The sequence below is a fragment of the Nannobrachium achirus genome (genome assembly GCF_963921795.1).
Source record: "Nannobrachium achirus genome assembly, chromosome: 8".
Classification (NCBI taxonomy): domain Eukaryota; kingdom Metazoa; phylum Chordata; class Actinopteri; order Myctophiformes; family Myctophidae; genus Nannobrachium; species Nannobrachium achirus.
Window position 1 is genome coordinate 59,049,323 of NC_137817.1, and position 17,024 is coordinate 59,066,346.

The 17,024-nt window shown below is 42.5% G+C and overlaps 1 protein-coding gene across 1 annotated transcript in view; it reads right to left on the reverse strand.

The window, feature by feature from the left end:
- Positions 1-7,622: 7,622 nt before the first annotated feature.
- LOC308289420 (transient receptor potential cation channel subfamily M member 5-like) overlaps positions 7,623-17,024 on the reverse strand; it is a gene marked incomplete at both ends in the record, with an annotated part of 368,042 nt that continues 358,640 nt past the window's right edge. Inside the window, 3 exons of the mRNA XM_080731110.1 lie at positions 7,623-7,627; positions 7,947-8,121; positions 8,249-8,387. Of these exons, the coding sequence (XP_080587236.1) occupies positions 7,623-7,627; positions 7,947-8,121; positions 8,249-8,387 (319 nt within the window). The remainder of the gene's footprint in view (positions 7,628-7,946; positions 8,122-8,248; positions 8,388-17,024) is intronic.

Consider the following 17,024-nt stretch of genomic DNA (forward strand, 5'->3'; position numbering starts at 1 on the left):
AGCATGCCCGATCTGATGGAATGGGTTTCGTGTCTCTCCGACACTTTGAACCCTTTACGATTGCGAAAAAGACACCGAAACCCGGATTTTTGTCCTTAAAATCAATTAAAAAATCTAAAAAAATCTGTTTGTTTTACGCAGGAAACACTTTTCATATTTGAAGGATGCCTGATCCGATGGAATGGGTTTCGTGTCTCTCCGACACTTTGAACCCTTTATGATTGCGAAAAAGACACGAAATTTGCACGCCACCAACACGATTACACATTCTTTCAGATAAAAGACACTTATTCTGACTTACTTTTTGACGCTGAATCCAACAAACCCGGTCTCGTGTCTCTACGACACTCCTAACTCGAAAGGTCAAGGAAAAAGCCACTGTGTACACAGGCAATAGTTTTACATGACTTTGTGTACACGGCCAATCGTTTTACATGAACATGTCTAGGCTTTAGTACTGTACTGCCTCGTATAGCCCAACAGAGCCCAGCACAGAACAGCACAGCCCACCAGAGCCCAATACAGCCCCCCAGAGCCCAACAGAGTCCAGCAAACCTAAGTCCAGCCCAGTCCTGCCGAGTAGGAGTATAGACCGGGGAAAGGGGGTAGTTAGATGACTCCACCAGGCCATTACTGTCCAGATCTGGCTTGAATAGGCCAGACCAGGGTAGACAGGACTGCACCAGACTCCACCAGGCTGCTCCAGCCAGCTCTGTAGATCCTTGCACATGCGATTAACCACTGTGTACACGGGCAATAGTTTTAAGTTTTACATGAACCCTCAGAGGGACACTGTGGGCTTATCAAGTGGTCCATGGCCGGTTCTCAAAGTGAGGTCGGGGGGCCCACAGTGTCCTTCTGAGGGGACACGGCACAGACCGTGTACACGAAGGGCAGGAGCAAGTGTTCAAGTCCCATAGAATCTATGGGAAATGTACACAGGCGTGTACAAAGTCACCAGTAGTTTTACATGAACCCTCAGAGGGACACTGTGGGCTTATCAAGTGGTCCATGGTCGGTTCTCAAAGTGAGGTCGGGGACCCTCAGAGGGACACTGTGGGCTTATCAAGTGGTCCATGGTCGGTTCTCAAAGTGAGGTCGGGGGACCCTCAGAGGGACACTGTGGGCTTATCAAGTGGTCCATGGTCAGTTCTCAAAGTGAGGTCGGGGGACCCTCAGAGGGACACTGTGGGCTTATCAAGTGGTCCATGGTCGGTTCTCAAAGTGAGGTCGAGGGACCCTCAGAGGGACACCGTGGGCTTATCAAGTGGTCCATGGTCGGTTCTCAAAGTGAGGTCGGGGGACCCTCAGAGGGACACTGGGCTTATCAAGTGGGAGCACAAAGTTGGTGAGGGGGGTACTAGCTATAGTAGGATGATCAGGCTTGTCGAGGCCAAAGGGTGTACTAGAGTCTTAATAGGCACCATTAGGTTGTTCTAGGCCGTTGTCTGCCCTTTAGCTGCTCACACAATTGAGACCAAACACTGTGTACAGGAGCCTTAGTTTGTGTGTACATGACCAATAGTTTTAAATGGATATTTCTAGTCCATCGCACACCGCTGCCTTGTGCACCCTTGGTTGGTTCGTCTTTGTTTGGGAAGGAGGGACTTTGAGGATGTACCTCACTTTGAGAACCGACCATGGACCACTTGATAAGCCCACAGTGTCCCTCTGAGGGTCCCCCGATCTCACTTTGAGAACCGACCATGGACCACTTGATAAGCCCACAGTGTCCCTCTGAGGGTCCCCCGACCTCACTTTGAGAACCGACCATGGACCACTTGATAAGCCGACAGTGTCCCTCTGAGGGTCCCCCGACCTCACTTTGAGAACCGACCATGGACCAGTGTCCCTCTGAGGGTTCATGTAAAACTACTGGTGACTTTGTACACGCCTGTGTACATTTCCCATAGATTCTATGGGACTTGAACACTTGCTCCTGCCCTTCGTGTACACAATCTGTGCCGTGTCCCCTCAGAGGGACATTGTGGGCCCCCCGACCTCACTTTGAGAACCGGCCATGGACCACTTGATAAGCCCACAGTGTCCCTCTGAGGGTCCCCCGACCTCACTTTGAGAACCGACCATGGACCACTTGATAAGCCCACAGTGTCCCTCTGAGGGTTCATGTAAAACTACTGGTGACTTTGTACACGCCTGTGTACATTTCCCATAGATTCTATGGGACTTGAACACTTGCTCCTGCCCTTCGTGTACACGGTCTGTGCCGTGTCCCCTCAGAGGGACACTGTGGGCCCCCGACCTCACTTTGAGAACCGACCATGGACCACTTGATAAGCCCACAGTGTCCCTCTGAGGGTCCCCCGATCTCACTTTGAGAACCGACCATGGACCACCTGATAAGCCCACGGTGTCCCTCTGAGGGTCCCTCGACCTCACTTTGAGAACCGACCATGGACCACTTGATAAGCCCACAGTGTCCCTCTGAGGGTCCCCCGACCTCACTTTGAGAACCGACCATGGACCACTTGATAAGCCCACAGTGTCCCTCTGAGGGTTCATGTAAAACTACTGGTGACTTTGTACACGCCTGTGTACATTTCCCATAGATTCTATGGGACTTGAACACTTGCTCCTGCCCTTCGTGTACACGGTCTGTGCCGTGTCCCCTCAGAGGGACACTGTGGGCCCCCCGACCTCACTTTGAGAACCGGCCATGGACCACTTGATAAGCCCACAGTGTCCCTCTGAGGGTTTATGTAAAACTTAAAACTATTGCCCGTGTACACAGTGGTTAATCGCATGTGCAAGGATCTACAGAGCTGGCTGGAGCAGCCTGGTGGAGTCTGGTGCAGTCCTGTCTACCCTGGTCTGGCCTATTCAAGCCAGATCTGGACAGTAATGGCCTGGTGGAGTCATCTAACTACCCCCTTTCCCCGGTCTATACTCCTACTCGGCAGGACTGGGCTGGACTTAGGTTTGCTGGACTCTGTTGGGCTCTGGGGGGCTGTATTGGGCTCTGGTGGGCTGTGCTGTTCTGTGCTGGGCTCTGTTGGGCTATACGAGGCAGTACAGTACTAAAGCCTAGACATGTTCATGTAAAACTATTGGCTGTGTACACAAAGTCATGTAAAACTATTGCCCGTATATACAGGGGTTAATTATTATAATTGAATTTAAGGACACAACTGTTCAAGTGTGGAGAGCTACAGAGCTGGCGAGAGCCTAGTGCAGTGTTCCAGACGGATCCAGCCTCATATACTCCCCTTATAAGTCAGTGGTTCAACTATGGGACCCCTAGAGGGGTCTCCATACTCCCCTTATAAGTCAGTGGTTCAACTATGGGACCCCTAGAGGGGTCTCCAAATGATCTTGGGTGGTCCCAAATGTTTAGCTTAATGTGAAACATTGGGCCTCATTCATCAAGCTCTTAAGACCAAAAATACGATCATATTCTGTTCTTACCGGCATTTAGGATGATTCTCAAGTTGGGGGTCAAATTCATCATTGTATTTTGGTCTTGGATTTGTGCTGGAAATACGATGGAAAATACACCACCTCCGACCATGGTGTAAATCTTTGCTTATATTTAGGATGCTTTTTTCGGTCGGGAAATAAGCCATCAGCCCACGGTGTATATTTAGAATGCTTTTTTCTTCATGCTAAATCAATTTTAAATTGTGCCAAACATCAAATAAAATATTTATTAGTCCATTCTGCCCAACATGTGCCAACACATGTATTTAAAAAATAAAATAATATGTCAATTGTCAAACAATTACGTATTCAGTCGTGGATTAGCTGCCACTGAGTTTGTAACCAAATGGACCCGCCAATGGGGGACCACTCACGCACCGCATGATGACTGCCCGCACTCGTCCATTTGGTTTCATTTTAAAGAGTTAAGGATCTATAAAGGCCCAAGGGTCTGTTTGGCAAGAGACCACCAGAAAACCCCAGCACATCACTGTGGTCCCTGGACCACTGGTTGAGACCCACTGCACTACCTAGGCCTACTGTATTTGCCACTAGCCTATATTCTTACCTCTGATGAAGCAGCGTTTCACTTTGTGGATATTTCCACATAATTGTTTTGTGTATTATTCCGTGATGGATTGAACCTTGTAAACCACTTTATTCTATTACATTCTATACATTAGAGCATTACGTTCAGCATCCATTTTGAAATCTGCGGGATCAGAACAGTTGTATTTCATATCCTATGTTGTCAATGTGTCAATGTTTTTCTTTCCTTTTTTTCCTCTGTTTTTTGACGAGACAAGTTGAAGTTTTTATATGCAGCAAGTTCAAGTTCCGTCTGCCGGCGAGAAGGTGGGGGGCGTCGCGACCCTCCACTGATTAGGCTTTAATTTATAATAGACTAGGCTACTGTAGGCCTATTGATCACATCAACACATAACGACACAAAAGCAAAATAAGTCTTACCTTCGGTCTGATAAGGATACATGTGGCTTTACAGGACAGTGTTGAAATATTAATCCAAAAAAATAATTTCCCCTCAGTATATACATATAGGATAAATAATAGGGGTGTAACGATACATTTTAATAGCGATTCGATACATATCACGATGCATGGTTGACGATACGATACATGGACGATATTGGTTAATTCATGGCGATACGATACGATTCGATTCAATGATTTAAAATCGATATAGTAACTATTTAGCAAAGAAATTAAATATGTGTGAAAGGTGTGGATAGTGCAGGTTTTTAAGGGAAACATGCACTATTATGGTTATAAATAAGTAAACACAGTGATTATCCGCCAAATACATGGTCATTGTATATTGACAAACCTGCACCTTGAGATTACACACATTTATAGATAGACCAGAGTAGCTATATGGAAAGGAAAAGTAATTAAACCACTCCCTTTTAATTTTTTCTTCTTAAAAATGCTAAATACAATGCACAAGTAGGTAGTATCGATACAATCGATTCTTTGCACTGCCGATTCGATACGATACAAAATAAAACGATTCGATTCGATTTTAGCTGTTTTCATTTCGATATACTTCGATTTTTTAAGTTAAAAACTATATTTCGATACAGTTACTATATCGTTACACCCCTAATAAATAATCAATAAAGCTTGCAACCTGCTGGTCTGGTCCATATCGGAAAGCAGTGCGTGTCACAGCTCATACTGTATATTCCTTCAACATTATCTTTTTGGCAATGTTCAGTAGAAAAGGATTATAATATCTATCCCATGTTTATTATTTTGTGATTGAGGACTAATTGTAGCCTTGTAAATGTGCCGATCTATAGAGAAGAAAAAATAGGCAGCCTATTCTTTTTTTTTCTTTCTTTCTCTCTCTCTCTCTTTTTTTTTTTTTTTTTGACAAGACAATTAAGTTCAACAGCATAGCCAAGTTTAAGTTGTGATTCATTTCTAGTAGCCTATGGTGTGAATAGGTTCCCAGATCATAAAGTGCTTAGTCATGCTCTCTGCCATATATGGTCCTGCCATAAGTGAAGCTGCTCTCTCGTTTTTACCCTTGTTTTTGCACTTAAATTTACGTCCAAATTCATCATGACATACACCTGTGGATAAGCACAAAATGGGATATACACACTGCTTGATGAATTTGACTGACGTTTGGACTTACTGAAATTTAAGATGAAATTTAAGGAAGAAAATACACCCTATTTACGACCAGATTGATGAATGAGGCCCATTGTTTTTCCACTCAACAGTATACAGAGGCTATCTGCACAGTTCTAAAGAGACAATTTAAGGACTTTTTAATACTTTTAAAATGATAAATTAAATATTAGGGGCAGAAATTGTGAAAATATCAGATCTACATGCTCACGCCGCCCTGCGTTGTGAGGTGTTGTGAGCATGTAGATCTGCTATTTTCACAAGGCCGTGTTTTACAAAATGTAACGCCTCAACTCTTTGTCCAAACAGTGAGGCATTGTGAGCTTGAAGATTAGCTATTTTCGCCATCTGTTGGAACCAAGTCAAATAAATGCAAGGCCTACAATTCTCTGTCTGTCTGTCTGTCTGTCTGTCTGTCTGTCTGTCTGTCTGTCTGGCTGTCTGTCTGTCTATCTGGCAATATCCTCAGGGTGTCCAGTCAAAACACCACAAAACTGACATTCAAGGAGTAGTTCACCCCCAAAATGACTTATTTTTTCAATGTATTACTCACGCCATGGAGACTTGAGTTCAATAGAAAAAAAGTCACTTTGGGGGTGAACTACTCCTTTAATGAAATGTTTTTCTTCTCTTCACCCACACCAAATGATCACCACTCTGTTTTGTTACACACGTGTGGTTCTAAAGATGAAAGAAAAATGCAGGGCATTCACAATCCGGCTAATTAAACAACAAACAAATTGGAATTATCAGAAATATTAGTTAGTCGCACGCATACTGTACCAACAAAACACAGTAAGTCCAAATGGAAAACAAATACACTTGCACTGATCTGAAACATTCTCTCCCAGTGAACTTGACTGACCAGGGAACAAAGACAGACTGGTGCCACTCATCAAGCAGAAGCCACTGATCAAAAGAAGGCACTAATTGACCACACCTGGCTTGGTGGCCTGAGTGGTGTAGTATAGTGTGTTGACAGCAAGGCTTATGCAGGCCAACCTACTCTGTCCCTGGCATGTGCGAGGTGCTTGTAGATCTGTGAGGTGCTTGTAGATCTGCTGTATTGGGTTTTTTAACTAGTTTGAAGTGTTGGTGCCATGCTGTGACAGCTTGAAGCAGGGATGGCTCCCCACAAACCCAATTGTGATGAAAAATATTTATGAAATAAATAAATGAAATATATATATATATATATATATATATATATATATATATATATATATATATATATATATATATATATATGTATATATATATATATGTGTGTGTGTGTGTGTGTGTGTGTGTGTGTGTGTGTGTGTGTGTGTGTGTGAAAGACAACTGACTTTTATGTAAACCATACTATATGGACAGTTTGTTCTGCATGTCACTATGCTGGAAAGTGTCCTAATCGGGAGATAAGCCCTGGGGGTCCCTGGAGGGGTGGAGGTTGTGGATTGGCAGGCAAGGAGTGTGTGTGCAAAGTTTGGCATTGAGTAATATGCTGGCTGTGTACACATGTTCACAGCGGCGTCAGTTCAGGAAAGGCTAAGGTATGGCAACATGACTGGTGTCTTGCAAGACACCAATCATGTTGCCATACCTTAGCAACAGGCACGATGAAAAGTACATTTAATTATTTCCCCCCTGTAGCCAAGGTATGGATAAGCCCACAGTGTCCCTCTGAGGGTCCCCCGACCTCACTTTGAGAACCACCACGGACCACTTGATAAGCCCACAGTGTCCCTCTGAGGGTTCATGTAAAACTACTGGTCGTGGACACCACCTAGGGCCTGTGTACATATGGCTCTCTGCTGCCCCCCATTAAGAAACTATAGACGGCACAGACCGTGTACACGAAGGGCAGGAGCAAGTGGTCAAGTCCCATAGAATCTATGGGAAATGTACGAAGTCGTGTACAAAGTCACCGGTTGGTCCACGAGCCATAGTTTTTTCCATTGTAGCTCCCTACAGTGTACACGACTATGATTATTACCCCCCTTATTATTATTACCCACACTATAATACATTATCAACTGTCAGCTTCAAACTGAAATTGAGATTTGCACATACACACATACACATTTACACAGTTAATAATGGGCGATGGCATTTTAAGGTATTCTAAGTGATATAATATACAGTATATAGTTAAAACAAAATGTAGTTATCAAGTTACATTCCTATATTGTGACAGTAGCCAATGCTATAAAGCTATGGTAACCAAGCACATTTTGTGAAGAATACACATGCACGCATGTGCGCGCACATGCATGCACACGCACGCGCGCGCGCGCGCACACGCACGCACGCACGCACGCACGCACGCACGCACGCACGCACGCACACACACGCACGCACATACGCACCATCTATTTCCTCAAGATTCAACTCTCCAAAGATGTGCATGTAAGGTCTGTAGAACACTCGACGGAAAATACGAACTAGGTCGGAATCGTATGGATACAGCAGCCCCTGAGTGGCTACTCCATATGCCACTATCCACACAGCCAGGAGTAAGAGGAATGAGAAGACATCGTCCATCTGAAACAAGACATTTAGTGTTTATTTAGTCTGTCTGTGACCTCTCCCTCTGTTCATTATAATATCAGTGACCAATGCAACCGTCACAGCGTGATAAATTAACTTTAATATTTGTCTTATATCTTACCATCTTGCCAACATAAACAATGACGATTGTTGGTCCCATGTGTTTATCTACAGTGAAGTTTTGAATGAGACGGAGTGTGAAGACCATGTAGTCGATACATAGGACACATCGTCCAAACTCGTAGGACCACTCATACATCCTGAAGCACAAAGAATAAATACATTTTAACTAAACTTATATTCTAAACTTCTATGATTTGAAGATTATCATCACTGTTACAGCATTTCAAGTAATTCTATTTACTGAGTAAGTCAAGTCTATTTACTTCAATCAAGGTGTTAAAGGACAACTCCTCCCTAAATCACTTCTAGGCTCATTTTCCTACTTATATTGATCCCAAAAGACTGACCCCAGCAGAACCCAGCAGCTCTCATAGCATAGAGTGGAGCCCATAAGCCTATCGCTTTTACACTATTTGTTGTGGTCAAAAGTGATTTTCTTTTTCATGAATGTGTTACTAGTTGTCATTACAAACACATCCATGCCTTGGTTGTCCCACACTAGCCACCACAATCTCATAAATAATGTTTTGGGGTAACTGCACTGGCCAATCACAGGACATCTTTTCTGGGACTTGGCAAAACACATCAATGCATAACATCTGTTTAGCAGAGTGTGATGGCTTGTGTGGGACAACGATGATATGGATGTGTTTGTTATGACAACTAGTAACACATTCATGAAAAATAAAAAACACTTTTTGACCACAACAAATAGTGTAAAAGCGATAGGCTTATAGGCTCCACTCTATGCTATGAGAACTGCTGGGTACTGCTGGGGAAACTGGACAACAAGTAGGCTAGTCAATCTAAGGTTTGACCCAAAAGAAATTGCAATAGTAATGGTTCAAGGTTTTTTATGATCCTTAGGGTCATCCAAATAACATATTAAAAGTTGTGAATTATATATTTAGTGGATCAAGGTAAATTTAGGGGGTTCAAGTTTGGGTCCATTCACTTACTATACAGGAAAAAAAGACCCCCCAAAAATCTTCTTTAAGTAGCATGTGAGGGGTCTAACTAGGTGTTTTTCATGGTCCTGAATCCATCGCAAGCATTCGTTTTGCAAAAAAAACATTCGTCGGGTTAAAAAAGGACACCACAAAACGGAGCTGACCCCAGAAAAGTGATGACTCATCACTAAACCATAGTTCTATGGGTCCGTTTTAAGTCCAAGGAATGTTTTCTGTGCAAAACAAATGCTTGCAATGGATTCAGAATCATGAAAAACCCCTAGTTAGACCCCACACATGCTACTTAAAGAAGATTTTTTGGGGGTCTTTTTTTTTCCTGTGTAGTAAGTGAATGGACCCAAACTTGAACCCTCTGAATTTACCTTGATCCACTAAATATATAATTCACAACTTTTAATATGTTATTTGGATGACCCTAAGGATCATAAAAAACCTTGAACCATTACTATTGCAATTTCTTTTGGGTCAGGCCCTTTTTTAGCTTAGATTGACTGGCCTAAAGGGCATTTCTGCCTAATAGACCCCATGGACAGTCTTTTTGGATCAATATAAGTAGGAAAATGAGCCTAGAAGTTATTTAGGGCGGAGTTGTCCTTTAATGTAGGCATTATAGGCATATGTGTACGTATGTGATCGAGTGGCAGTGTCTTCTGTGGTCCATGTGTGCTGATTAACAGTGAAATATCAACATTGCTGCCAATATTTATGACACTTGAATGTTCCCACAGGGATCAATTAAGGTATACCTACAGTATATGGATAGCCATAACCTACAGTAGCGGTTCCCAACCTTTTCCCTACCTAGCTGACGGACCCCCCACACAGAGAGGAAATACACTAGTAAGACGCCTCAGGGTGACATGCAACCTCACCCTAAAGGGCGAGGTCACGCCAATTCTTGGCCATATGGCCAGTGATGTATATCGGACCAGTTACCTATATATGGAGAACCCTGCATGATAGTCAACAATGTTATGTCAAAACATGCCCGTATATGGGCATTACCAAATATGGGCATTCCCAGATATGTCCTTAATATTGATGACATTGGGACAGGGATCTCCATATATGGGCATAAAAAAGTATGTTAATTAGTAAAGCCAAGCAGGGCTTTGGCAAGTTAGGGCCTGGGTTTGATGCCTGGGGATCTCCATAAATGGGCATAAGGGGATATATTGTATATGGACATTATATTTATTTTATCCTGTATTAATATATATCCATATTCATATATGGACTTAATATTAACGTTTTCGGCGAAGGTAGGGTGTAATTCAGAGTAAACCAGGCTCTTGGGCCAGTTAGGGCCTGGGATTGATGACATCAGAAATCTCCATAAATGGGCATAAGAGGGATTTTGTTTCTGGGAATGACCATATAATGGACTTTTTATTTGATCCTTTATTAATAATAATATGTATCCATATACATCCAATATATTTTATGCCCATACATGGTGATCCCTATCTGAACCAGCCACACAGATATGGGCCATGCCTTTGCCATCTGGCCAGTGATATATGGTATATCGATGACATCAGGGATCTTCATGTATGGGTATAAAAGGGATACCCATAAATGGACTTTTACATAGGTGATGTCACCTTTGATATCATTGATGAGGTGACATCACTTCCTGTACGGACGCACTTCCTGTACGGACAGCTGCGCCATTTCTCATGGTATAATGTGACCTTCGGTCGCAATTACAGTGATGTCAAATACTCAGAGCAGGTATCTCCATATATGGGCTTAACCCTGTAAGGCCTGAATTAATTTCTCCTTGACAAACAAAAATTCAAAAAATGGTAGGAGTCCTAATCAGAGGAAAATATAATGTTTTATTTAAAAAAATACGGTTTTATAGCCATAAATAATAAATCATGCTCTAATTTACATTTTGGGGATATGTTTCACAATAATAACATTTGTACATGTTCTAGACATTCTAATGATCACCACAAACATTATTACAGGCATTTTACTTATGTTTGTGTGAGGAATAGCTTCAGTGAAAAAGTGAGATGTTGTTCGTCCAGACTCTGAAAAGTCAGCCTCTGTGGGGGGTATTTATATACAGTACACGTATCGTGGCCAATGGCATTGTAATACTAAACAATAGGATCCAATGGTTAATGGTTTTGATAAAATAAAAATGTGTCCAAAAGTGGGCCTTGCAATGTTAAACAGGTGACATCACATTGATGTCAGATACTCAGAGTAGGGATCTCTATATATGGGAAATAAAAAGGGATTATGTTAGGGATCTCCATATATGGGCATAAAAGGGATTGTATCCCAGATGATGCCCTGTTAGGAGAACCACACTAACAGAATCCATATATGGTCAAGAAAGATGGCGACTTACTGGTATAAATGCAACATATATATTTATCATATGTGTTATATGACATATTATTTGAAATTGGCCGCCTGCATAATGTATCTACATATATGTGCATATTTATAACCATAAATAGACCCTATTCACTCCCCGCCCACTCAGCAAATTTCTCAGCAACTTCCTGGTGCTGACATCAGCTTTGAAGGGTAAAATAACACAGAAATCGCTGGACTTAAAGCCAACAAATCATTATTTCGAACGGTTAATCATCCCCCCCCCGACTTTTGTCAACCCATTGAATGATGACAATGAAGCTACTGCTCCCATCGGTAGCTCAGTATCTCAGCTACAGCACCATTCAATGGTCTGAGTAAACGTGACAAATTCCCATTCAGTACATTGACTGCATTCGAAACCGGAGAACGCAAGTTGTATCCGCCTTTCTAGTCCTTAGAACGTGCCCGCTCATCTAGGCTAGGGAATCCCTGACCTACAATATATGAATAGATATCCATTTACCCAGACAGACAGACTATAATAAAGGTATACAAGTAAGGAGATGTCTGCGCACTTAGTCTGCGCAGCCAACAGTCGATAAAAGGACTCGTCGGTGCTCAACAAGGACAAACTGTATCAAAAAACATACTACCTGGGCACTTCATAAATGACTACCCAAATAAAGTTTTATGGAGCACTCGATGTTTAGCACATCTTCCTCAAAGTCAACCAGAACAATGAAACCTGATAAACACTGAAAGTCAATATGAGTATTGACACATATTGAAAATCTAGTTCTGGATATTAAATCCACATAAGAGCCCCAAAAGAACTATGGTGAAACTAGAGGTCACAAAAAAACATGATAGGCTTGGTTGGTCATTTACTCCCCCAGCAGATGCTGCATTGAGAGTGTAGATCCAAAACGCTTCCCTTTGTAACATAATAATAGTAATAATAATAATAATAATAGAAGGAGATCAGCCGGAGAATCGGAGCAGCAGGAGTGATTTTGCAGTCGCTAAATCGCACTGTGTTAAAGAAAAAATAGTTGAGCCGTAAGGCAAAGCTCTCTGTCTTCCAAGCAATCTTCGTTCCTACTCTCACCTATGGTCATGAAGTGTGGGTCATGAACGAAAGTATAAGGTCTCGGGTACAAGCGGCCAAAATGAGTTTTCTCAGAAGGGTGGCTGGTATCTCCCTTAGAGATAGGGTGAGAAGTTGAAGAAGAAGAAGAAGAAGAAGAAGAAGAAGAAGAAGAAGAAGAATTACCTACGTCCTCCCACAAGGGAAATTCAGTTCTCCAGCTTAACCCAGCTGAACCCAGTGCTGCCCACAAGGAGCGCGAGGGGGAGGGGAGCAGTGATAGCTGGAGCAGGGAATTGTAACTGCGACCTCTGGGACCTCCGGAGTCCTAGGCATGGACATTAACCACTTAGCCACCACTGCTCTTCAATCACCCGAGAGAGACTTGGAGTAGAACCGCTGCTCCTTCACTTGGAAAGGAGTCAGCTTAGGTGGTTGGGGCATCTAGTACGGATGCCCCCGAGCGCCTTCCTAGGAAGGTCCTCGATGCACGTCCCACTGGGAGATACCCTGTGGCAGACCAAAGACCAGATGGAGGGATTATATCTCCAAACTGGCCTGGGAACGCCTCGGTATACTCCCTGAGGGAGTGGAGGAAGTTGCTCAGGATAAGGAAATCTGGAAGTCTCAGTTGGAACTGTTACCCCCGCGACCCGATTCCGGATAAGCGGTTGAAGATGGATGGATGGATGGATGGATAATAATAATATCACCCTCATTTATGAAGTGCTAATAAGTAATAAAGGTTATAATTAACTTGTTTACACAATCAAACTAGCTGTAACGTGCTCTGCTCTAGGTTACAATCCTGTTCATTCTGCATGATTTCCAGTCAGCGACAGCTTCAGATATCAAACCTGACAGATATCTGAAAACCGTTCACAAGCCCTGTGTTAGTGCTAGAATCGTAGTAGGTCTAGATGTCAATCCATGGTTTGTAGTCCTTAGGATGGTTGTGTTTCTAGCTTTCTTTTGTCACAACAGTTCACAAATCCTGCTGCTATGTTCACACATTGTTGTATTTCTCCCAGTAGGTAGGATATATGGGAGTTTTTTGTTGCTGGTCATGTTTGCAAACATGTGGGAAGGAAGTATGTGTCTCTGATGTCTTTGTAGTCGGTAGCAGGGTTTCCGCTAGGCATTTTTGGGGCCGGCCACCTTGGCCGGCAGGATTATATTTTACCGGCCAATCAATTAATTTATCGGCCATATTATATTGAACGTCACATACGTGTTTGCAGATGAGATACTGTATGTGCATGGTGCACCGTGCACCCAACTGATAATTACACCATTTTATGTTTGCGCTGGGTTTCCTTCCTCTTTACCACAGATGCAATTGCAATATGTTCCAACAAAATAATATCCTAACTATCTACTTATGTAGAGGTATCGCTTGCCAAAAAAAGAAGTGAATAGGTTAAAGTGGGCGCGCAACTGAAGCGAACCGTTTGCGCGCCCTGCCACACAGTGGCCTACAAATGAATAAGTTAATAGTAAATGATTTTGGCTTCACGTCTCATTAACCCTTAAGTTCTGTTCAGATTCACTACACCTTCGTTCTGTTCGGGTCATTTTGACCCGGGGGATATTTGGTTTAAAAAAAACAACACTAATATAAATTTTAACTTAACAAATCATCATGATACATTGTCTTTGACTCAATACCAAACAATTCATGTGATATAGATGGTAAATGTTTGCATTTCTGCTTTGCTATATCACATTAAACACTGAAAGAGCTAGGCGTTTTTACTGATTAAGCTGAAATTCATGTAAAAAACTACTTTATTTAATACTGGGCAATATTGCTCATGCTTATAGGAAACAATGAAAATCAGGTTTGGAATGGGGCTTCGGAAGGGGGGTGTTAGAAGTGGGGGTGACTGTGTGTCTGTGTTTTGGCATAATACTGTGTATTTCTGTGCATCTGTGCTTCCCGGGTGAAAATGACCCGAACAGCACTTAAGGTTAAAAAAATATGAGGGGGGTGTAGCATGGGTGTAGTGCAAAAATATTTTTTTTACAAGTTCATCTCAGAAGAATTTTTAAGGCCAGTGAGTTTCAGGTGGAAAAAATGTAAACTTCTACCTTTTTTTTCCAAATGAAAATGTAAAACGGGTCAAAATGACCCGAACAGAACTTAAGGGTTAAACCTTTTACACACAACATTTGTTTTATTTTGTTAATGTTATGTTATGATGGTGCAAGGAAGGTTGACTTGCCTCTGTTGCTTTGACCACAATGGCATCACATCCATGCGATCAGAAAGTCATGTGCATGCTTGTATAATATCAATGATTCCACAGAGTTCGCGTCCCTTTTTTATTATCGTCTACTGGGTCCAGCTTGGTATAGATTACCTCGGAGGAACCCCAGTTCTGTTCTGATTATAACACTAAACCCACGTTGATTGTTACAAGGTGCTGGAACTGTCAGCTGTGAAACGTGATGTGTGCTTCTCCGTAAGGCCGTATGCGTGTCTAAAATAGCAGACATAAAAGCTCACAGCGCGGCGCGTTTCGCCTTGTTGTGAGCTTGAAGCTCTGATATTTCCAATGCGCGTAAACCAGCGAATATAGACTGATCTAATTAGAGATGGGATTTATGGCTCTTTGAAGTGAGCCGGATCTCTGGGATCCGTTCCTTTCAAAAAGCCGTTCAAAAGACTGGCTCATTCTAGTAGTTACTTTGTAGATTTTGATTATAATTACAAATAACTTCAACCCTATATACATTTATTTCGGACATATATAGGTACATATCTGCCATTTGAAAATAGCTGATCTACAAGCTCACAATGCTATCGTTCATTTCAAAGAGCCGTTCAAAAGACTCGATTCGTTCGCGAACGTCCCACCTCTACAGCGCAGCATGAAGCAGCAGCAGTGGCGGTGAGCTCCGCTGTCATCAGACAGACTCATAGAACATGATACAAATTTAAAATTATGATAGGTTTTAACGGTTGTAGCTTTACTACTTTAGACAAATAATTATGTGTATAATAAGATTAAATGATAAAATAGCCTAAGAGGCATTTTCCCAGCCGGCCACGGTGGCCGGTGGACTTTATAATTACCGGCCAATTAAACATTTAACCGGCCAATGGCCGGTAAATACCGGCTAACGGAATCTCTGGTCGGTAGGTGGTTAGAAAGTGCAGCTGTGTTTCCACCACATTTTGTGAGGTGGAAGGCGAGCGGGACCCAAAATGTATCCCGCTGAGATACTTGCCCCACTATGGCAATACTACTTTGAAAATGGTGGCAGCACCTATGCTTTACCATGCCCTACCGTGTTGTGTCTAAACATACATATTTAGCCACTTAGCAACTACGCATGCCCCCACCCACTGAAATCAAAATCATTAAAATTGCTAAAACAATAGAAAGCAGTAAATGAAAACATTTTAACACTCGTCTTTTCATTAAAAAAATATATAAAAATATAAAATATGAACCCTTGTTGTAAAAAAATAAATGTATCCTTTAAGACGTTGGTACTTAAGCACCTTGGTAAGGAATGCCTCTCTCTCTCTCTCTCTCTCTCTCTCTCGCACGCACGCACGCACGCTCACTCTCTTTGCCTTGCACGCTGCCTTCTTTTTCACACATTAATAATCTGGCAACCTCCCGAAAGAACCCCTGTTGTGGGGTGCCTGGACACTCAGCCATTTTAAATTTGTGTTAAAGTTTATTTTTCACTTCCAATTTGTAGATTATGGTCTATAGAACAATTTTGGTTCGAGTGTCAAGACAGTAGATTGAAGAAAAATATATATTTTGCCCTATTTACAAAACTAGAAGCTCGGCCGCCCTTTGGGCGGCCGAGCGTCTAGTCGGCGACCTGGCCAACTCGGGAACAATGTAAATAGGGAATGAATGCCCCGCCCTTTAATGCAAACCCCATTATACCTGTTGTCATAGGATCCGTTTTGACCATCTGTTTGCGTGTGTCCATTTATGCCCATATATGGAGAGATATGTCTGTCTTCGTCCATTTTCTGCCCATATATGGAGATCTCTGTAGGACCTGGTTTGACCATCTGTTTGCCTGTGCCCATTTATGCCCATATATGGAGTTTGCGACCTGGCCAACTCGGGAACGATGTAAATAGGGAATGAATGCCCCACCCTTTAATGCAAACCCCATTATACCTGTTGTCTGTCCAAGTCCCTTTTATGCCCGTATATGGAGATCTCTCTGTCGGTCTGTGTCCCTTTTATGTCCGTATATATGGAGATCACTGTATCTGTCTGTCTGTGTCCCTTTATGCCCATTATGGAGATCTCTATTTCAGACCAAAGACCTGAAATGTGATATACATTTATATTGTCAGGACCTCAGGAAAGACAACATTGTTGAGAAAGTGGCGC